Genomic DNA, 16794 nt, shown 5'->3' with positions numbered 1-16794 from the left:
AATCTTACATACAGGTCAATATGAGAACCTTTGAAAAGTTGTATCTTAAATCCGTTGAGAAAGAAGTTGCTTTAATATTACTGTAAATTTGATAAAATTCAAACAATGTCAGGAAATGGTTGCACCTTAAGTGAATAAAGATAAAATTTAAGATTTTGAATTACTGATATTGGTGATACTGAGGCCAATGTTATTGATGAATTGGAACAGCTATACCAAACAATGCAACATGCACCAGAGAGAGAGAGAGAGAGAGAGAGAGAGAGAGAGAGAGAGAGAGAGAGAGAGGGGTATTATTTATGCCATAACGGTTCAACTCTATCAGATTATGTTTAGTTTTGTAGGAGACATTTGTTATGGGTACATGGTATTATAGGTTGTATACACAACCAGTACATGCACAACTTCGCTGGCCAAGGGTGTTTCTTCGGGCAGAGACTCTCTCTCATTAGTTGTTGGTTAGGGAGAGTATGCTACGTCAACTTAACCAAACCATGCGGGTCGGACTATGGTACATGCACTGGTAAATGAGGCTGCTGATGACAATCTGTGATTGGAAAATAAGTATATATTGTCTGTGCTTTAGTTTGCTGTGGATCACACTGAACACATTTCCACAAAAATCTATTTTATATGAAGAATGACCCACTTTTAAAGGTGTGTCCTTAGAAATTATTAAAAAGTTTACACTCAGAAGAAAACCTAATAACATGACATTAACAGTGATATTTTGTATTTCGGTACTTGGCATTTTAGTAACCAACTATTGATGAAGTCTGATCTATATCAATGCATGATGTAAGCCTTATGTGTGTGTATGTGTGCAAGCCATCAAACCTGTAATACCATGGAAGCCATAACTCAACTGGATATGTTTACAAGTGTAACAAACTGTGACGTTTTGACGCAAAGATTCTTTGCACACCACCATGACGTATTCATCACCCACTTTGTAAATGAAAAAAAACATGGATGATAACTGAGTGTGCTCTGTGATGGCCTGACACGGTCACAAGCCCATTAAGCAAGTAGTGAAGTGAAAATGGCAAAACTTCTTAGTAAATCTTGACTACACTGGTACGAAGTGGATAACGTGTTATTCATCTCTTGGTCTGTCATTGTCAAAATAATTGGTGCCAAACACAGTATTATCACTGTAGAATGTGCGTGCACGTACAATAACAAGTCTCTTGATCTACAAAGAATGTGCCAGTTGTGGCTTTATTGGTGAGGATTATATTTTTACCGCCATGTAATATTACTGAACGAAAAGCGAAAGCGCAATCATGAAATAAAAATTCAAAGCAGAAAAACAAGAGTAATAAAGTGATCATCATGTGGCGGCGCTCTGCCATTCCAAAGATCATCGTTAACGACTGCGGCGGCATCAGGACATGGCTCCTCGGGGAAAGCAACAAAGTGAAGAAACTGGCAGGATTTCATCGCGACTGCTGTCCTCAAACGTCACGAGATGTATTTGTGTAGGTACCTGTATGGTTTTACTGACCTTCATCGTAGGATCATTGGTAGTTTGGATCATAGCGATGAAAGGTGAGCTGTCATTTGAACCTTAACAGACAGACCCGAAGTCAACATTGGCTTAGTAAATATTTAGTAAACGATAGCTGAGTTACGTCGTATTTAGAAATTAGATTTCTTTAAAACGACGCAGCCGCGAAATCAAACCGGCTGGTTATTATATTTATCAAGTTCACAATTTAAAAAATCACACTTAGTGAATCCTCATGGAGTGAAGTTTACGTTTCTGCCACTGTAAATTTGAAGAAATTTGGTGTTTTAGCAGTGTCACATCGTTTCATTTGATGAAGAGACAGCATGGGTCTTTTAGTGTGTCGTTCAGGATATTTTAAGTTTTAAACCAATCGAGGTATTTTTGTTTCCTTTGTTCAGTCGCCAATGCGATATCAGAAGACACCTTGGAAAGGCACACCTTTGTTTGTTCAAATAGACTGTATCTATCGCTCCCAAAACATGCGACAAAGCTAATTCAAATACAAATAAACCGCGGAAAACGTCCGTATATCATCGTGACTGCCACATCCTCCATATATCCCTTTCCGTATCGACACTGAGGAATTCCATTTATGCTATTTGTGAGTATTTTTGTGAAAATCCGACCATATGCTAGAGCTGCAGATGTTCCTAGTTGTTTGGTTATACGCTCGGAATTCAGTTCCTTTTGGAGTTTAGAGTACAACAGTACAAACAAAACTAAAATTTTACGCGTTGTCAAAAATGGTATAACGGGCTCACTTAATGAAAAGAAGCTATTGACATAAGCTATATTTACAGATAAAATGGAGTTCATGCATTCATTGATACTTTGAATGTCACCTTTGACAAAAGATGTTAAGATTCAAGGAGAAGCGTAATTATCTTGCACACGGACATCGTGAAAGACAAATAAAAGTATAATACTTCATTGTCTTCATACATCGTAATTGTAAAATAACTGTGAGAGAAATCCACGCAATGTAAGTGACGCGAATAAAGGCATTGAGATGAAGAGTTAGTGAATTTTTTCCAACTGATGGATGGCGGTCATTTTGTTTCTCGTCAGCCAGTGTTGTGCCTGCTGGTAATGATCGCTTGTACTCTACTGAAATATAAAGTATCATCTTAACAAATCTTTTCAGTGTGGGAAATTAGTTATTCCTGTGAGGACATTTCAAATTTGAAAATAAATATGAGAAAAAGCACAATAAATAATTCACGAGACTCAATTTAATAGTCAGGCTTCTACGAACCGAGTATATACACACGAGGCACGTAGCTTGCAGGCCAATGTTGATAAATCACAAATCTAAACGTTCAGAGACTTCAAGCAAGTCAACATCGCACGGTATTCTGCATTGGGCGTATGGTAAAATATGTTTCAGTGATTTGTACCACGTTTTTAGAGGGACCATGAATGTGGTCATTTATGTGTCTATCCGAGACTAGATTTTCTCATCCTCAACGGGTACCCGATGTTATATTTTTGTCTTTCTACTTTATAAATCACTTTTCTAAATCAAAGGTGAACAAAATCAGGACTGGTGTAATTATTTGTATATATTACCTTATTATATATTACCATAATTATATTCTTACAGACACCATAATTATGTCGACATCGTTTTCTGTTTCTGTTTGTTTGGGGACATAGTTCTGACCAATACAAGAACTTCTCCAACAACACAAAGAAGACAAAAATGACAACCTTTTCACTTTGGCTCGTCAAAGTCTTTTCAAAGTTAGTCACTAGACTCGATTCCACTTCTCGCCGACGGAAGACCTTATCCATAGCTACAGGTTTGCTAATAGATCTTTAGGGGTGATGGTTAAATTAGGAAAGACAAAGTTTTCACCTTCCAAGATCAGAAATATTCTGTCAGTTTAAGAACATTGAAAACATTTCCTTGTAATTCTACATTTCTTTCAGTCTCACATGAATACTTTTTTGTGCAAGAGTATTGATGCTGGAACTTGAAAAATAAAGATATTCACTTCTCTGAATTTTTCAATCAAATTTTGACCGCCCCTCTTGAAATCTGATGATTGATCCCTTAGTGCTATCTCTTGAAATCAAAGGCTTGGTATTTTTGCCGTTGACAGACACTGCCGATGATGACCTAGATGTCAAGTTGGATGCAGTTCAAGTTGCTATGATGTACAGCCTGGCCGGTCTCTGTGTTCTGCTCGTTGTGGTCTTTGTGTGGGCAGCAATCAGTACATGGAAAAAACGAAGGAAAACCATTAAACGAACTGCGGGGGCAAGCACACAGCCTCTAGTGGGAGAGAGAAGTCACAGTCTGGCTCTGTCCTATCACCCAAGATTGAAACAAAGCGAGGAGGCTAACTCAAGTTGGAGTGAGGTGTAATTCGAGACACATCTTTTGGATTTCAAATTTCCCTCGAAGGAACATGCCTGTGAACATATTCAAGTTGTCTTTTGCAAGTTTAGACAGTTTGGCGCACTGTGACGGTGACGTGGAAGTGTATCAATCCCGAGATGAAAACACAGTCGTTTGGAGAGCTATTCAGCGCTGGGACTATTCGCCCCATAGACGAGTGTGCAGAAACGAGAAATACCCCAAGTCTGGAAATGAAATGGCTATTTCGTATAGGGATTGTGCCACCATGTCATCTTCGACGTTCGATTTTACCGTGAAAAGTAGCAGGGGTATTTCTCGCTTAATTCTGCACACTCGTCTATGGGGCGAATAGTCCCAGCGCTGAATAGCTCTCCAAACTGGGGTATTTCTCGCTTCTGCACACTCGTCTATGGGGCGAATAGTCCCAGCGCTGAATAGCTCTCCAAACGACTGTGATGAAAAGTTTGAGATGGCTGACAGCCTAGCTGACGAGTGGCTAAGGGACCGTTCAGTTTTTACGGCCGGGGGGCGGCAAAATCCAGGGGGGTCATCGTAATTTTGGAATCCGCAAAGGGGGGGTCATCACTTTTTCACTGGTAGGAAAGGGGGGGGTCACCACATCTTCAAAAACATAATACCAACAATAAAGTTCACTTTATGCCATGGCCATGATCGACCCTCTTTACCGGCGGGCCGCCTTCGGCGGCCCACTACAATAAATATACATTATGTATTAGTACCCATGACACTCTTAATGGGCAGACGCCTTTGGCGGCCCACTCCAATTAGGTTTCCTTCATGCAATGGCCATGATTGACCCTCTTTACCGGCGGGCCGCCGCTACAATAAGTTGACTTTATGTAATACCCCACGGCAATCTTACCGTAAAATTCCCAATTGAAGCCGCGGCTTGTATTAGAAACATTTTTGAGGGACCCCTGGGATCACGCACTGAATAATGGTAATGGCTGTGCGCCTTCAGCGGCCCTGTCCAGTAAAGTCTACTTTATGCAATAGCCATGATCGACCCTCTTTACCGGCGTGGCACCTTTGGTGGCCCACTAGAATAAAGTTGACTTACGTAATGGCCCATGACCCTCTTAACCGGAGGGCTGCCTTTGGCGAACCACTCCAATAAAGTTTACTTTATACAATGTCCATGGACATGAGTTGTCTATGGAAATGAAGTTAAAAATTGCCTGACAGTCGTCCTAATTAACAGATGTTTCAATGGATGTGGCTGAGAAGTTTGTGCACTGGCATCTCTGCTACACGAATAAAGTGCGCCGCGTACCGTAGTTCAAATCCAAACCATGCGGGTAAATTTGACATATGGGTTTTGGTTATTTTTCAGGGGGGGGGTCATCAATTTTTTTCGTCTGACAAAGGGGGGGGTCATCTTTTTTTCACAAAAAATGCAGGGGGGGTCTATATTATTTTGAACACCGGCGACAAGATTTTGCCGGCCCCCCCAGGCCGTAAAAACTGAACGCTCCCTAAGTCCTTCTCAACCAAGCGCTGGAAAATTGCAAAGTTTTAACTCAGCACATATTTCCACAGGTCATTTTACAGAAGACATAAACGTGTTGTCCTTAGAAATATTTTACGCGTACAATCGGGGGTACACCGGTGTGACACTTTTAATACACTTTAGGGCTTGCGTCGTTATTCAATCAACGGTATTCCTTGTCTACCTGTACTTATGGGTATAAATCTCTGATTTTAGGAGAACCATGGCGCCCGGCGAAAGGTTCCCGGCGCTACCAAAGGGCGTTGAGTTCGAGGCTCTTGTATTGCCAAAGTAGCGGACCCTCTGTCAGGCTATGTTGTGTTTTTGACTCGAACATGGTGTTGTGCCTTTGAGCAAGGCTCTTTTACACTCCCCGTTTTATTTAGGTAGTGGGTACCTTAGCATATGATTTCGTTTTCATCTGTTGCATTATAAGTCAAATATAAGCCTAAAGAGTTGTCCAAGGTGATCCCAATCAATTCACCTATTCGTGTGCAGCTTTGCTCAGTTCACTCTAGGAGGCCATTGACCCAGGTTTGTCATTTTATTGTATATTTAGTATGAATAGACCTGTATTGAATCAAGTGACAACAAAGCATGGTTTTGTATTTTTGTTCCAGACAACATTGTTCAACGAATCAAAGTGCAAAATAATACCTAAACATTCATGTCATAACTTACATTTCTGTGTAAAACTACTTTGTTGCATTTGCATCGGTAATGATGTTCAAATCGCAATGAAGAAATCATTGTAAAAAGCTATCTTACTCTGATACAACATCGCATTATCTGATTTTTGTCGGTAATGTAGCAGTAAAATTGTTCAGACTAGATATATTGCAAATTTTCAGGTGCAAATTTGTTGGTGTTATTTTCGCTAATTGTTTACCATCTGAGAAGTCGGTAATGTTGGTGATTGTTGATTTGGATCATACTCCCTCTGTTATAGAATACCACATACCAATTTTTCTGCAAGCCCATTGTGTCATTGGAGACGCTAGTGGTCACGGTAGGGCTAAAGAATAATTTGACTAACCATCAGCAATTAACAATGTTGTCAGTGGGAATTGCTATTCGTGGAAAGCACAGGTTCATTAGGCGTGTCATAATTCTGTAATGATAACATCATCAATGAAATAATCAGGGTATGTCATCTGGGTTGAACTTCTTTTCTGCTTCTTCCGAATTGATATGGTTGTATAAAACGTATCAAATATAGTATAAATTACTCTGGACAAATTGCTGACGACGATCCGTTCAGAGATATCATTGGGATGGAAGAGAAGCTCGGCCCGCAAGACAAACTTAAATGATTAATGATATCCATATTTCATAATTATGGTATGCCTAATGACCTCGTGTTGAGAAATGTAACTATTGAGGTACCACGAGGATCTGTATATTGTTATTTACATTTTGACTAACTTTATTAACGAAAATGAAAATGGTATCTAAGCATACACCAAAACATTTTCGGATGACACTTAATATTACAAGCTGAGTGTATCAAAAATCTTAGTGACCATGTTTCTCTACGGCAGGACTTGACCCATCTTGTGGACTAATCAAATGAATGACCGTTTATTATGTAAAGATTTACTCATCGATTATAAAACTCGAACTTGCAGGATTTCATGAAGAGGCATTACAGTGTGAAGAAGTAGTGAGGAAAACAAGCTGTGCAATTAGAATGATCAAAGTTCCAGGGCCGTAGCCTGGGGGAGGCGGGGGGGGGGGGCAGCTGCCCTCCCCCTAGGAATTTTTCACACACTGTCAAGATGTAAATTAATGTTAATTACCCAAATCCTAGCTCTGACGGGTTCTGCCACCCCATTGGCAATTTGGTCAGGCAACGGCCCCGCAAACGCTTATTTACTTCACATTCCTAAAATCGGTAAATGGGTATGTTATGATGTAATGGGTGTACCAAATCTTACTTTCAAAAATCAGATATTCAGTTCAAGAGCTCGAAGACAATACTCGCAATGAGTAAAACTACATACATGGCGACTATTATGGCTCCTATCTTTCTATTAAAGCGCCACCGATTCAAACGTAAGCATGTTATGGTCAGTATTCCCGGTAACAACAGTATAAAAGCAATTAACCAAGGATTTTTCGTGTTGATCCAAATGATATTCCAGCCGCTGACTGGGTGAATAAGCGAGTCGACCAGCCATGGGACACCGAACACCAGCAGGCTGTTGAACAAGTTGCCTCCTATGGCGTTAGCCAGTGCCATATCAACGTGACCTGAAAATATAGTGACAATGCTGACGTGAGACAGCGAATTGGTGTCTGTAATGCACCATTACGCTTACATCAATTACCAATTAGAGCAATTAATCAATCAATCATGCAATTGATAAGCTAAGCATTAATTCCATTCATTGATTAGCCTAATGCAATATCAAACAACAGTTTAATTTTATACAGATTTTGAGCTTTTACAAGCCCTGTGTTAATAATATTACCGTCGTAACCAAGTAACCACTACACCTCTGTCTGTCTGTCTGTCTGTCTGTCTTTCTTTCTGTCTCTGTCTGTCTCTGTCTGTCTGTCTGTCTCTCTCTCTCTCTCTCTCTCTCTCTCTCTCTCTCTCTCTCTCTCTCTCTCTCTCTCTCTCTCTCTCTTCTCTCTCTCTCTCTCTCTCTCTCTCTCTCTCTCTCTCTCTCTCTCTCTCTCTCTCTCTCTCTCTCTCTCATATTACCTTTCCGAGTAGCCTGTATACTGACAATCAAGGGAGGTAAGTTTGCACCAGGTCCGGCGAACAGTAAACCAGTGAGCACTTTCGGAATTCCTAACACTTTTCCTGTAACAGAGAAACGAATTGACAAATCAAAGGTTGATTGAATTATTAATGCCTATATGAATTATTGTCAGCCACTAATTAAAATAAGATAAAAGCAGTTGAGTGCCATATTTCCAAAATACAACAGAAATGTCTATTAAAATGCGTAAGAGTATAAAACACTGGTCTTTGTAACTTCACAAACTTTGAGGGATAAGTTCAGCAGTTCAACTCTTACATTCAATAAAGCTTGTACATGGTTTGTAAGAAAAAGGGAACGACTCAGAAGATATTACTCCCATCGGGGTGGGGGGAGAGGAGGGGAGTAAGCCACAGGGTCGAAAGGTATTATCAGTATTTAGGGAGCTAGACTGCCATTTGTAACTGCACATTACTGTGCAATGTTAAAACTACAGCCCCTATCGACCTTATTTTCCGAGGGCATGTGCGACAACCACGCAAATTTGGCATAAATTCTGAACACATAATCCAGGATTCCAGCGAATATCTTGATCCAAAATGTTCATATCTATGAATTTATTAATAACATAAACAATATTTTCTAAAAATGCCTGTAGGCCCCGTGAATATTATACAATAGTAGCCATGCAAGAACCGCATATGAATCAATTGTTTTAAGTTATCATATCACAGGGAACTTGATAATCTGGTTTTTTTTTTATTGTTTTTATGTTATTGTATGCTGATAAAATTTATGAACTCTGATTGATTTGTTTTTTCAGTCACATTGATGTCGTCGAAAGCTGGGCTTCCATAGACGAGAAAATTATGCAGGTATTGAGCGTAACGTTACATCCATTGCTAACGTTCAGTCCTCATTATCATTTGAAAGCAATGCCATCTTTTGCTGAATCTTTGTGGACATCTAATAACGTTATGTCATTGCTGTATTTCCTTTCCAAAGTCGGTGCTTAATTTGTGTCTCGTTTGAAAAGTGGTTGACTTGTTGGCCATCTTATTCAAACGTTCTTCAATGAAGGTGATACGTCAGACTAACTCGGTCCCATAGGCTTGCCAGTGGACCAGTTCCAACTTGTTAAAGGTATGGTCAGAACACGATATTGCCCATTAAAGAGACAATCAATCTTTGATATACACAAGTACTTCTCTTGTTCTCCCGTCCTTAGTATGTTGAATGCAAAGTAAAAATTTAGGAATTCTATCTAGTCTATACGAAAAGTTGGTTTTTAACGATAACGTTGGACCTTACATACATCCTTGCTGTGTACGTTGACAGAGTGATTACATGGCACTTCCATACGATCATGGGAGTGGAGCAAGGAACCAAATTTTATAAACAGGATAAAAAAATGCAAAATACATCAAGTTATGGAGTTCGAACGTTGCCCTACCAATGACGTCCAGCATTTGCAGTATGAAGTACGCAAAGACACCGAGCCAAACCAGCGACATGAATGCCGTGACAGCAAACCACGGCTTCCATCTCTTGCTCCTGCAGTCAGGTATTGTGCAGTACAGGGCTGCACTGATCGGGTACTCGATGATACAGAAGAGAGTTCCGAGACAGGAGTTGGGCACTTCACAAAGTTCAAAGGCATCGTCCTTTTCATCATCTGGCAAGTGATGAAGAGACACAAATTGTTATTACCCAATAAGTTCAAACGTAGGCAGTTGAAAAGTCCTTTTCTTGAGCTTAAAAATACACAGTAGAAAACCACAATTCTTCTTTGTGGTTTGAAAGAAAATCCACAGTAAAGCCATTAAGGTGACGTGCCCTTCATATTCATATCACACTTAAATCTTGCCTTGATGGTCAGATTAACGAGTGACTACTATTTGAAAAATATAAGTAACTGTAACCAAATAGTCAGTATATACCCATGTCCACTGCTATCACATTAATGGTATCAACTTTTTACTGTATTGACAAAGCTCCAAACGAGCCATAACAAGCCATCTGGAACGAGCGTATTGTCATGCCATAGCATTGATGCGCGTGACGTAAATAGATGAAAGTATAACGGATTACACTTAGGGAACAGCGCACCGTCATCCCGTGCAAATACGCCGAGGAAGTCATTAAAAATATCGCTTATTCGTTTGCGTATCGTTCATAGCTTAATATAACACGTTCATACTGTTAGGAAAATTGTACTCGGACTTGTAACTTGAACGTGTGACTAACAAGTCGATATTTTCTAATAATGTCGAAACCTCATCACATTAAACGTGCACATCAAAATTCATCGAAGAGAAAGCTCAGCATAATGTTGGATATTCGTCTCTTGTTTGTCTGCAGTGTCGGCTTTTTCAATTACCCCTCTCCCCGCTCATCATATGTCAATATATTCGATTCAACATACCATACTCGATCAAACAAAGATTCTGAAACCAGGTATTGAAATTCTGAATTCGATGAAAAGCCCGTACTGTGCGTGCACGTAAAAACTTGACGCACATTTTTATCGTTGGGACTTAAACTTTTTAACTATTGAGCATGCATGCAGTGGCCAAGTACCAGCTGGAAATAAAGACCGATTAGCTTTGCAGAAATCAGGTGCTGTGATTCATCCCTACCCTCGCAATATCTGGTGAATAAAATGCCGAAGACAAATAGCGCCATGTTTTTAAACCTCCTTAGTCGAAAATGTCCATTTTACCCTGATGTCCTTTACTTTATGGCCTTTACGCATTGTAGGCTGTATAAAGCTGAAATGTTTCTCTCAGCTGTAAGAGAGGAGAACATTTTAAAATTTCAAATCTAAATGCAATTAAAAAAACACTATCAGCATACGGCAACGACAAATTAGCTCTACTGACAGGCAAATACAGAATGATCAATTTATATATCTTCTTGTTTAATATTTTGATATATTTTCCTGTGCAAGTTTAATAACGATGAGATAGCATTTAGTAGAGAAACAACAATATATCTTTTATTGAATCTATTATCTTGCCGAAGAGTAGTCCATTTACAGGATGAAATACGGATCCTCACAACCCCATTGAGCAGTGGGGAGTGAAGCACCTTGTTTAAGGGCACAACACCGTGCTAGAGTCTCGAACTCACCATCCTCTGATAGTGATTTCGCCTACTCAGGCCACACTCGAGGCTCGAACTCCGTCTCGAATTCACCATACTTTGATCGTGAGTTCGGTAGCCCACAGGAACTGAACAAGTAAAATAAAGGGAAAGGGCGTGGCTATTTGATCTTTAACATGCATATGGAGTTTTATTTTGTTTTGTTTTGTTCGTTAAGGGGCCCGAATAAAAACAAGTTACAAATGCCTGGCCTATAGATGACACTCACTCAGTTCGAGAATAATTGAGCTGATGTATGGGTCAGGCAACAACTTTCATTTGTTCAAAAAGTAGTGTTACAAGAACGTTAAGGACGACATTCATGCCAAGCACATAAAAAATAACAAAAAACCACAGAAACCCACCGAATCTAGTTAGCCCTAATGACACCATCTTTACTAACTACACAACACTAAATCGAATGATACTTACCTATTTCTTTCTCTTGCCCGTCCAGACTTGCGTAGCCATCGCCTTTTGTAGGTGCCGATGAGTAGTTTGCAGCCGAGTCGACGGACTCTAGGCCTGACAGAGGCTCGCTTTCCTGGCCGCCACATCGGCAACCAAGGTTATCAACAGTTCGTCTTGCAAATCCACCGATATACTTGTCAAAGCCGACGAAAATAACGTACAGTATGTACAAAATGATTAAAATCGTTGCCTCTGTCCTGTAAAAGAAGAAATTAGAAATTCGATCATGTAAGGCTCTGCCATAGCTCCGTGGAGGTTTCGCTGAATTCCATGGGAGGTTCCTTACAAAAAGACAACATTTTCACGCCCTTGAAAAGTGTCAAATATGCGACTAAACTTATTTGATTGGGGATTTCGTTGCTACATGGACGATACTTCAATTTCAGTCGTCGCGTTCTTGCGAAAAAACTGGCAATATTGAGGACATACTGCCCCTAGTCACTCATATCCTCTTCCAGCGCAAAGATTTCACCGAAAATGGCAGATTTACAAGTACACTTCTCAATTCCTATTTTTCCCATCAGCGAATGTGTGAAGTGTTCGTTAGCACTTTGTCAATCTTGTGCTCTCCATTACTGATTTTATCAGCCGAATAAATTTCTTGTTGATAAATCTGACAATATAAAGGGCTGTTAAACTCCTTTGTCTGTATGGACTATGTATTTGTCGCCCCCCCCCCCCATGGGAGGACAAATACATTTTTACAGTCTATACCTTTATTCAAAAGTTGAATTCTATACGGCATTAAAGCAATTCTTTGCGTCATTTTGAGATTTCAATGACATCTGCTCACAGATAAAGAAAAAAACTTTGTTTATGATTTGCTGTAAGCCATGGTCCACTGGTGTCAGTTTATTCAATGTTCTGTGTGTTTTCGTTGCTTTGTGTAGGGGCTATGGTTTCAATATTAGTATGGGTATAAGCTTAACTGTTGAAAAGAGCGACAAGGCACAATCGGAACTATTTTTTCATTTTCCTGAAAATCACCCAACTGACAAATTGTAGCCTTCAAAAATCTAAGAAATTCCTTTCAATGCAGATTTCTAAAAGTTTCTTCTATAAATGATGATCATTTACTTGAAGACTAACAGTTGTGACTGGCCAAGTAATGTAGATACAAATTTAAAATCATACTCTTATCAAAACAGCTCAAACGACTTATTCAGTATATTTTCCGCAAGTTTTGTAGCGGGTGAAATACCAAATTGATTGTAACTTGATATCCAGCATGAGGGCAACATTTCTTGGATGCATGATATTTTCAAAGTGACAGTTTTCAGAAAAAAAAGACAATATAAAGTCGATGACTTTTTTGCATTTCAATATGCAAGTCATGGGAATAAGTTAACACCACACAATGAATGGATATTGATAGTGTCTCACAGCTAACGAAAATGTAATGGCGACACACGACAAACACTATATTGATTTGAACTTAAAACTTTCCTTTGGTACGTACAGCATTTGTGCCGCAGTTGGAGTGCGAAGTGTGGTTGTTCAAAAGTTTATCAGTGCCCCACATCTCACACACTTTAATCCCACCTGTCTAAGTAGAGCACAATGACATGAATGAAATAAAGATAAGTCCCGTCAGACTCACCAGTCAATATTTCCATCAACAGCTACCAGCATGATGACAGCTACCGCCGTAGCAAACTCGTACCACATGGTATCTCGAAATACGGGCCACCAATCCACAACAACAGTCTAAATGATACAACAATTTGAATTATGCATACATACATACATACATACATACATACATACATACATACATACATACATACATACATACATACATACATACGTACATACGTACGTACGTACGTACATACGTACGTACATACATACATACATACATACATACATACATACATACATACATACATACATACATACATACATACATACATACATACATACATACATACATACATACATACATACACACATACATACACACATACATCCACACATACACATACATACATACATACATACATACATACATACATACATACATACATACATACATACATACATACATACATACATACATACATACATACATACATACATACATACATACATACATACATACATACATACATACATACATACTATAGGCAGAGCATAAAATCGAAACGCCTTGATGAAATTTTCCTTTTTCCCCAAAATATGACAATGTTTTCTGTAAATTGCTGTTCTTGAATTGTCAGACCTTTGTTCGTAAATTGTTAAAGTTTCTGCAAATTTGAATGTTCAATCGAAAAATTCTTGCAATAGAAACTGAAAGGGGCATTCGACTTAAATTCCAGGATACTCACGCTTGACATCAGAAGACCACACACGCCTACAATAAGCAGGCCACAAAATGTATTCGCACCGAGCACTGTACCAAACGAAACGGCCTGGTCACCCTGAAAGATACCTAATATATAACAAAACACATAAACAACATAACATGGCTATGCGTGGACCTTAAACAATTGTAAGTTACTGTGTGTTACAACAGAATTTCACTTTGCCGTCTAAGACTGCTGGGACGTTTTGAAGAGTGCTTAAAATAACAAATGTATCAGTGACTGTGAGCTTGGGCGAGATTTGCGGTGGCTATACGGTCACATTTATCGTGCACTAAACACTTGCAATGTTAAATCACAGTTTTCTTTTCACACCTCTTGGCAAAGAAGACAAAGACGGCGGCATATGTGAGGTATCAGTGTGCAATAATGTCACAGATGAAATAATGTCGCATATGAAATAATGTTGCATATGAAATAATGTCTTGTCACATCGAACCCAGTACCATGCGTACAAATCAACATCTCGGACAGCGGAGACCAACTATCTTTAAAAAGTCTCCTTTTATAAAATTGGTGCATTGTACTAGAGTACGATCGATGAAAGTCTTATAACAGTGCTGTTTATCGGGAGGTGGGGCAAACAGACGTATGGATAATAGGCTGCGACTTAACTGTTGTGTCTTCAATTGGAAACTTAGTTCTTTCGTAAATACGGATTAACATACCTATGACAGTGATAATTAATTCGCCGGCAGAACTGCCGAATGCCACGGGAGCTGCTCCCGCCACGTCATCTGAAATGTTGAATCCTGCGTGCATGGAAAGAGAAAAACAACCCGAAGGTTTTTAAAGAGTCCGCGATCATAGACATGGGGAAAGATATGCCTAAAATTTGCTGCAACACAGAACGTCAGGCACCATTTAAAAATGAGTTCTAAACTTTACGATAAATTTAAACCTAAATGAACAAACCATATTTAGCAAACTTTGCAATAGCTTTGAATCAGGAATGGTGTACGTGATTCCTCTGAGCGCTTACTGTATGTTTTACATTGAATATTGATTGGTTTTTGTGTGGCATACATTCCTTTGCAAACGACAGCCTTTACAAGTTAGTACAGTGTATCATTCTAAAAAGTTTAAAAAAGAGAAACGATTTTTTTGCGAAATGATTCCATACCGATAGTTTGGCTGCGTCTGGAAAATATCACTCAAATATATGAACGAAATATTATTGAAACGCTTCACCTTACCGTTCACATTCGGCACACACATATAAACAGGAACATTGATACCCTAGGGTACTAACACATTTATCAAACGGGGAAATTGTTTAAGAGCTAATGTTATTTTTTGCTTAAACCTTCAGCGTCCATAAATATGGTAACTCTGTAAGTTTTGGCGTTTGTTCGGCTTTCCCCGACTTCCAGGTTGCACTCAATAGCAGTCAAATAACAGTTTCTATGGCAATAGTGAAAAAATTTTATTCGGATTTTATACACTCACTTACTTTTGCATAAGGCTTCCATCGATGGGATGAAATACCTTCCAGATACTCTCACCATTCCGTGGATCATGTAAGCTAGCACCAGTATGTGGATAATAACAGCACCATGGCGGAGTTGGCTTAACGTGAACAGCTTGCCAGGAAGTACTTCCTCGGCACTCGGATCCGACGATCCAGACATCTCTACCGTCTCACTGAGGTTACTATTATCCATCATTTCTGTACGAATTTCGAAATGACGTCGCCCCCTGAGTGACTGGATGAAGTATGGTTTAATGGTGACCTGCACTGCAGCCGGTCGTTCCGTTTGATGGAGTCGTTAACCGGAGCCCAACTGACAGACACGCCGTTTTGTTGTACACTTTGCTATTGGAGACGTTATTGTTATGAAAAATATGAACCAGACAAAGACCAAGCAAGACAACAATAGATCTTATCGAATGTGTTTCATTTTGTTTCGCAAAACCAATGTGTCTGTTTATTTCAGCTAAATTCATTTGTTCGATGTGATATGCTGCCAGTGCCGACTGCTTTTATTATACATGGTATCAGGCTTCAAAGGTGTTCACCAATGATAGCTCATGCATGTAACCTTTGACCTTTCAGTGGTATAAATCTGAATTATTATCTCAATAGTTAGGCCTAATATTAAAACGAAAACTGTCACTGGCAAATTCTCCTCAGCATTGCACCTTAACTTTTATTACACTTTTTATGTATGAAAAGCTACTACAAGTGAGAAATAACTTTTGAACATGTTCACAGTTGCCATCGCATATGACAATACGGGCAAATACATTGAAATTGAAGTTACGTGTTTGAGCGACCTTAAACGTAACAAAAAAAACCTCAGTATTAATACAAAGGGACATCACTCCTCAAGTTTGTAGTGCAATAACACACATCTGCGTTCGTACACGGCGAGAAACGCCCTTGTAATGATATTATTCGAGGAATCTAAGCTTGGTTAAGACAAAACCAATTTTCTTTAGATTCATTGTGTGGTAGCGAACATTTCCATCAAAGTTATATTTTGATGTAATCAAACATTCGTTCTATCCCCATTTGTCTTTCCCTAATAGTTTTTAGTTCTATTTCCATCCGGGGGGATGTTCCACATTTGTACGAAAGTCAAATACATACGTGAGCTAATGCTAAGAGCAACTGCATTTCTATTATTTAGGGACATATAACGGCATTTATTATCTAAAGCTCATTTTTTACGTTTAATAACAATTTAGATAAAGCTCATCACTATCACTCTTCA

The 16794-nt window shown here is 39.2% G+C and overlaps 1 protein-coding gene and 1 long non-coding RNA gene across 2 annotated transcripts; one reads left to right on the top strand and one right to left on the bottom strand.

Moving 5' to 3' along the window:
- The first annotated feature begins 1352 nt into the window (after positions 1–1352).
- On the top strand, positions 1353–6221 carry LOC139121885 (uncharacterized). Its single transcript, XR_011549358.1, has 3 exons — positions 1353–1551; positions 3619–4001; positions 5354–6221. It is a non-coding gene; the product is annotated as an uncharacterized lncRNA (long non-coding RNA).
- Positions 6222–6788: 567 nt separating this feature from the next.
- LOC139121884 (sodium/potassium/calcium exchanger 5-like) lies at positions 6789–15860 on the bottom strand. Its single transcript, XM_070687154.1, has 8 exons — positions 15531–15860; positions 14746–14829; positions 14042–14145; positions 13315–13421; positions 11676–11911; positions 9553–9774; positions 8099–8200; positions 6789–7641 (listed from the first exon to the last, which is right to left on the bottom strand). Exons 1-8 carry the CDS (start codon positions 15742–15744, stop codon positions 7343–7345), a joined length of 1368 nt encoding a protein of 455 aa, XP_070543255.1. The 5' UTR covers positions 15745–15860; the 3' UTR covers positions 6789–7342.
- Positions 15861–16794: the final 934 nt, after the last annotated feature.

Source organism: Ptychodera flava, chromosome 21 (genome assembly GCF_041260155.1).
Source record: "Ptychodera flava strain L36383 chromosome 21, AS_Pfla_20210202, whole genome shotgun sequence".
In the NCBI taxonomy this organism is placed as follows: Eukaryota; Metazoa; Hemichordata; class Enteropneusta; family Ptychoderidae; genus Ptychodera; species Ptychodera flava.
The sequence above is the reverse complement of the archived record's forward strand: the minus strand, read 5'-3'. Positions and strand labels throughout refer to the sequence as shown.